This window comes from Callorhinchus milii, unplaced genomic scaffold (assembly GCF_018977255.1).
Source record: "Callorhinchus milii isolate IMCB2004 unplaced genomic scaffold, IMCB_Cmil_1.0 Scaffold9, whole genome shotgun sequence".
In the NCBI taxonomy this organism is placed as follows: domain Eukaryota; kingdom Metazoa; phylum Chordata; class Chondrichthyes; order Chimaeriformes; family Callorhinchidae; genus Callorhinchus; species Callorhinchus milii.
This window is the reverse complement of record NW_024704750.1, coordinates 7068183-7074460: the sequence shown is the minus strand read 5'-3', so window position 1 is coordinate 7074460 and position 6278 is coordinate 7068183. Positions and strand designations below refer to the sequence as shown.

The 6278-nt window shown below is 39.5% G+C and overlaps 1 protein-coding gene across 2 annotated transcripts; it reads left to right on the top strand.

Moving 5' to 3' along the window:
* Nucleotides 1–5304, top strand: vcpkmt (valosin containing protein lysine (K) methyltransferase). 2 transcript variants are annotated; one of them, XM_007888210.2, is made up of 6 exons: nucleotides 1–200; nucleotides 1815–1921; nucleotides 2294–2404; nucleotides 3469–3541; nucleotides 4191–4310; nucleotides 4686–5304. In XM_007888210.2, exons 1-6 carry the CDS (start codon nucleotides 3–5, stop codon nucleotides 4794–4796), a joined length of 720 nt encoding a protein of 239 aa, XP_007886401.1. In that variant the 5' UTR covers nucleotides 1–2; the 3' UTR covers nucleotides 4797–5304. The 2 variants fall into 2 exon arrangements, with proteins under 2 accessions (XP_007886401.1, XP_007886402.1); XM_007888211.2 differs by lacking the exon at nucleotides 1815–1921 and having other exon boundaries at nucleotides 1–256.
* The last annotated feature ends 974 nt before the right edge of the window (nucleotides 5305–6278 follow it).

Here is a 6278-nt window from a genome sequence, read left to right as displayed (position 1 = left end):
AGATGGCGGCCGAGGCCGAGGCGCCGTCGGGCTATTTCGTGCGGCCGCTGGAGCGGAGGGGCGGCCCCGAGCTCCGCATCCACCAGCGGGTGGCGGGAGGGGTGGGCTCGGTGGTCTGGGACGCGGCGCTGGTGCTCGGCCGCTACCTGGAGAGCGGAGCCTTCCTCGGGGGAGGCCGGAGCCGCTTGGCCGGGAAACAGGTGCTGGAGCTCGGCTCAGGCACCGGCGCTGTGGGCCTCATGGCCGCCGCTCAGGGGTAAAGCGGCCTCGGCCTCACCGGCAATTTATACACAGCAATAGCAAGTGTGTGCCTTACACACATCACATGTGTGTGTGTCTGTGTGTGTGTATATTACATGTATGTGCGTGTTTGTATGTTACATGTATGTGCGTGTTTGTATATTACATGTATGTGTGTGGTTTATTACGTCTGTGTGTTTGTATATTACATGTATGTGTGTGTTTGTATATTGCATGTGTGTGCGTGTTTGTATATTACGTGTATGTGCGTGTTTGTGTATTACATGTGCGTGTGTGGTTCATTACGTGTGTGTGTTTGTATATTACATGTATGTGCGCGTTTGTATATTACATATGTGTGCGTGTTTGTATATTACGTGTATGTGTGTGGTTTATAACGTGTGTGTTTGTATATTACATGTGTGTAATAATAATAACGTAATGACGTCTGTGTATGTATAATTATCCACACGTTCCTTGTGTTTGTTATATAGTAAATATTTATTGTTTATGTGTATTTTATGATTATACGCATTTTGTATAATTTATGTATTTATCTGTGGGGGTTGATATCTTGTGTGTGTGGATATACGTATATAATAATCATATATACATACACAGTGTGTATATATATGTGTATAATATTATGTGGTCTATAGGTGTATTTATATCTATTACATTTATTATTTGTCCACTTTGCTTGGTTTATTGTCGGGCCCTTAACTGTTTAAGCGGCGGTAGATCAGGATAGCACAAGAAGATACAACATTCAGTAAGTCGCAGACCCACTGCGTTTAAGTGCTCTTAGACGCCGTCCGGCGCGGACGGCGCTATGTGAATCCAAGTTGTTGTTGTAGTAGCAGTGCCGTTCGCACGGAGGATCAGGTTTCTCAGCGTGTTTTTCGATCCCACTTGTTTAATCGTAAGGTGATCCGTTTTAGTGCCTGCAATTTAAAACAGCCGTTACAGTCTCCACCTGCCGCCCGTTGTTGGCGGCTTCACCCGCTGCAGCATCGGTGACCCGACGAGGCGCACACCTCATGTGCACGGCTCAAAGTGTCGCTAAATCATTTACACCGGAAGATATGCAGTCACGCATTTTGAAAAGGCTGAACACAAAGAGAGATTATACCCACTTACATTCCACGTTTTATCAGTAAAGGCCTGATTTTATTTTAACCAATTTCCTGGAATTCATATGAATGTAATTTACTATTAAAATTCATGAGGTTCTTGAGGTGATCCTGGGGTCTCGACTCAGCATTTTCAGCTGTCAGCAGATAAGCGTGCAATTTGTTCAGAAATGTACTCTGGTTTATCACATCAGTCAGACTGCCACTGGCAGCTGGTAAAATTGATGATCTTGGTCCAGTGGAGCTTTCTTTGCTGTGAATCCTGAATTCTTATCTCTCGTCAAACAATCAATACATTTGCAGCAGATTAATGCTGGTTTCAGAATTTAAAGCACATGCAATTAAAATGCATTTTGTTTAAACCGAGTCCTGCAGTCCATCCAGCAAGCAGAGGCTCGTGCTATCTCTTTTCTGTCTCTGCTTCGTTTTCCTCCTTGGCAGACTAACGCTGGTCTCTCCTCTCCATTCGTGTGCTGTGACTGCAGATGTGAGGAAAGCCAATTGGTTGCACCTTTCTTGGAACAAGATGATGGCGTACATCATGGAAAGTACTGTTGAAAAGAAACAAAATCCTTTTTTAATCAACATTTGAAATCTCACTGCTGGACAGTGGATTAGTATGTGTTTAGAGATTGTTTCTGTGTTCATCAAAGTGAACGTGTTTGCTTTCAGTCTTAGCATCAAGTTTGAGCGGGTTAGACTCAGTATAAAAGAGTAAAGCTCCCTCTGTACTGCCTCAACCAGGTTGCACAGTGTGTGTACGTGGGTGGGGTGGGTGATGCATTGTAATATACAGCGTCACTTAATCCTCACCTTATAATTTTGAAACATTTTGCAGTTGTGCGAAAATCCAATTTGAAAGGATTTTGTAAAATGTTATTTCTTTATCACAAACGAATGTGTTTCCTTCTGTTTTCCAGAGCGCACGTTACAGTGACAGATCTTGAAGAGTTGCAAGATTTGCTCAATATGAACATCAATGAAAACCGACACTTGGTTTCTGGTTCTATCCAAGCCAAGGTACTTAAATGGTTTGTACTGTACTACGTTTTAAATAAGTTGCCTTTTCACATTTACACACAACAATGTGTTTGAAGTAACAGAGGTCATATTTTGGTTTGCGTGCGATCTTTATCCTTAGTTTACAAATACATTGTGGAATCCTGTAGCTCAATGGTTAGAGCATTCGCCTCGCAAGCAAGAGACCTGGGTTCGATTCCAGGCAGGGCAAAACGTTGGGCAAGTTTCCTTACTCCAAATGCCTCTGTTTACCTAGCAGTAAGTAGGAACCCAATTGTTTGTCAATTGGCGTATTGCTTTTCTGAGGTTAATAATCGCTTAAAAAAATCATAACTGGTCACTCAATCCACGGCTGTTTGTGGGACACTGCTGTGCGCAACTGGCTGCCATGTTTCGCCCACAAAATATACAGTCAATTCACTTTACAGTATATTCTCTGAAGCGTTTTGAGATGTCTCGAACACGTGATAAGTCGCTATATCAAATCCAAGTATCATTATAAATGTATTTGATAAACTGCAGGAAGTAAACATTTCACAATGTTTTATGAATGGAGGTGAAAAAGGGAAGCATTATCTGATGTCATATCAGTGTGTGACTTATTCTTGTGCCTTTCTTTGTTGCTGTATAAACCCCCCACCGTGAGCCACCCCATCAGTTCATTTTCTTTTGACAATACAAATGCGATTCCGCAAAGACTGACATACAATAATGTTCTGAAGATTTTGTTAGTTTGGGCTATTAAATATGATAGCTTGACCATGTGATCAGTGTACGTTTCCCCAGCTGCCCCCTCCACCCAGCAATAATTCATGTCTGCTTGCTTCACACTCCCCCCACCTGATCCACCCCACCATTGGTAAGTGAGCTTTTAGCCATTCAGAGTACCTCCGCCTTGCCCCCCCTCCCCTTCAACTTCCCACCTTCATACTTCGCTTTAAAATCCATCTTTTCGACCAAGCTTTCGGCTACCCTTTTCCTGAGCTCATCCCACTTCCCCAGCTTGGGTCCGATTCAAAGTGAAGCACTTTGAGACAGCCTCTAATATGAAAAACACTGTAAATTGTAATTTCAGGGGTGAAATTGTGCACGACATCCTACCTGATCCAGATTATATACTTGTGGCTGACTGTATCTACTATGAGCAGGTGTGTACTCTAGGGTTTTTAAGTTAAACATGGGACTGCTGAGCTAACAGCAAGGGGACTCTCTAAACTGTATCCTTCTTATTGCAAGAGTAATTTTTTCATGCAAGTCACACTGATATTGTGAGAAAATTAAAATCAACCATAGAGATCAGATGCTGGATGTAAAATCATTTATATATGATGCATTCAAAATATCATTCTTTATGCAGTTAGATAATTAAATGGGAATTTGCTGGAGATTACAAATCCTCGTTTTAAGATGAATATTTTACTAGTCAATAAGCCATTATTATAATACCAGGGGAAATGAAATGGGCAACAGCTTAAGGCTTAAACAGCAAGGTTTCATACCAGTTTCTTGCTTGTTGTTTAATTAATTCTCCAGGACTTTGCTTTTTCTCTTCCCAGACATATGTACATATTAAAGATTATCAGTTTTCCTCATTGGTGTAAATAGTTAATATTTCTTTCTTCAGTGTGTTATAAACTGTAACCTGTAGATTGACAAGGTTGGAATAAAATGTGCAGTACCATTTCTCCTCACCTTTCTACAACAATTGTTCAGGTGCTCCCATCTTGAATAAAATATTTAAGATGGCATTGTTTAAATTTAGTACTTGTGTTTGAATAACTCTTCCTGGTCTCACAGTCTTTAGAGCCCCTACTGAAGACTATGAAGGAGCTTTCAGGAGACAAAACTGTTATCATATGTTGCTATGAAAAGAGGACAATGGGAAACAATCCCAAAATAGAGCAGTGCTTTTTTGAGGTACATTTTATATGCTATATAACATATGTGAGATATTTATTTTACTAGACTGTGTAACTATAGCTTCTCTGGTGTAGTTAATGGGTATATTATAAGTAACTAGATGACTCATCTGTAAGTTACTTGCAAACCAGGTTGGGAAATGCTGGCGTAAATTGTCATCCTATACTCCTGTGGCATAGCTTGTTTGATGGGTGTAACTGGTTTGTATATTGCATAATGTTTTGCTGGGCAGTGTGCAGTCAGTCTCTATTGTTAGAATAGAGACAAAATAATTATGCAGTTTTGTTAGTCATTGTGTATTCTATGTGTATGATAGATTTATAATTTTATTTGCGATGCTAATTCCCACCCACCTCCCCCTGTGTTTACCAGCTTTTGCAGTGTGATTTTATGATAGAAGAGATTCCATTGGACATGCATGATGAGGAATACAGAAGCGAAGACATTCACATTTTACACATTCAGAGAAAAGGACATCATTAGGAAATCTCTGCCTTGATCTAACTGCTTTATTTGTGATAGCAAACATTCGAGTATAGCTGAACAAGAGAGAGAAAGGACAATTATTTGATGCTTACGTTAAATTTATTTAATATATATACACACACACACATTCACTATAAATAAAAGTCAAACATGAAAGCAGCCTTATAACTTGTCTTGAAATGTGACATATTGAATTTTAAAATCAGCTATTTGGTTCTTTGCAATGTTTTTTCTGACTTATTAATGTCCTTGACCAGGATTTGGGTGCAGCACTACTGCCGTTACACAGTGTGTTTTAAACATTTTTTTATTACATGAATTTTCAAGATGTACTCTATGTTATAGAAAGGTAATCATTCAGCATCTATTATTTTGCTGGTCATTGGGTTAATTTGAAGCGGGCAGTCAATTACAGTCTTGGTGCAAGTTTCAAAAATGTATTATTTTTGAACTCTGCCTTATTCACCATGGTTCCATTAAATAAAAATGCATATTTAAAAAAAAATTGTTGAATTGTGGTTGAATAGTGTCATTGCCCTATGGCTAAGTGATGTGGGTTGAAACTAACAAGATTAATGTTTTTAAGTTTAATTGCTGACAGTATATTGAGGATAGGATTGGTACCTGTGGCCCTAAGCATATGGTTATAATATTTTCTGCAGTTTTGAAACTGCTTACTGCTTAAACTAAGATTGAGGGAAGGCAGAAATTAATTTATTTTTTGCTGCAGAAGACATTTAAATAGTAGATACATTGCTGTACCCTGATGGATATTTCCATCTTGGCAGCCTTTTATCCAACTCCACTCAATATGTACCCAGTATTGGATTACATTTATTAAATACTGGCACACAGTGTACTGAATTTCATTTGAAAGTTTTAAGTGTCAGTTTCCAGTTTGTAATTATCACAAACCTCCAGCAATAGTCACAGCAGATATTAATATTCACCACATTTATACGGAAGAGCAAGTGACATAATAATAATCCTTGCATTTGATATAGCGCCTTATCGCATCATTGAGATGTCTCAAAGTACTTCTCAGAATATACAGGCCTGGGTAGTGATGGTGGTGTGTGTCTGTGGAGAGGCGAGATGTGAGGGGAAGTTTTTAAATGATAGGATCAATTGTTCTTTGTTGGCTGTGTACAATTCTCTTGTGCTAGAATGAAGCGTTATTATAATATACTGCCCCACTGCACTCATCAGCCTGATTTTATGGTCTTATTTTAGTGCCTCCGTTTATTGTGGCCACATCACTCGCATGATTTTGACACCAGTGGTGTGCAGATCAAACATTCCAAACATTATTTATCAGCCATGTGTATGTAGGAGGCATTTGACGGCAGGTCCATACCATGGTTATTTGGTAAACTCTGCAGATGTTACTGTATCCCAGTTTTTAGTTTAAAACATTAGCCATCACTGCAGCAACAAAATAATTGGAATTTCTGCTATAGGGCTTCATTAATATTCTGC

Excerpts from the sequence above, each read along its gene's own strand:
- vcpkmt (XM_007888210.2), top strand. The coding sequence starts at position 3 with ATGGCGGCCGAGGCCGAGGCGCCGTCGGGCTATTTCGTGCGGCCGCTG. Across the intron at positions 201-1,814 it reads GCCGCTTGGCCGGGAAACAG|ACTAACGCTGGTCTCTCCTC; the intron begins GTGCTGGAGCTC and ends CCTCCTTGGCAG. Across the intron at positions 1,922-2,293 it reads GATGGCGTACATCATGGAAA|AGCGCACGTTACAGTGACAG; the intron begins GTACTGTTGAAA and ends TCTGTTTTCCAG.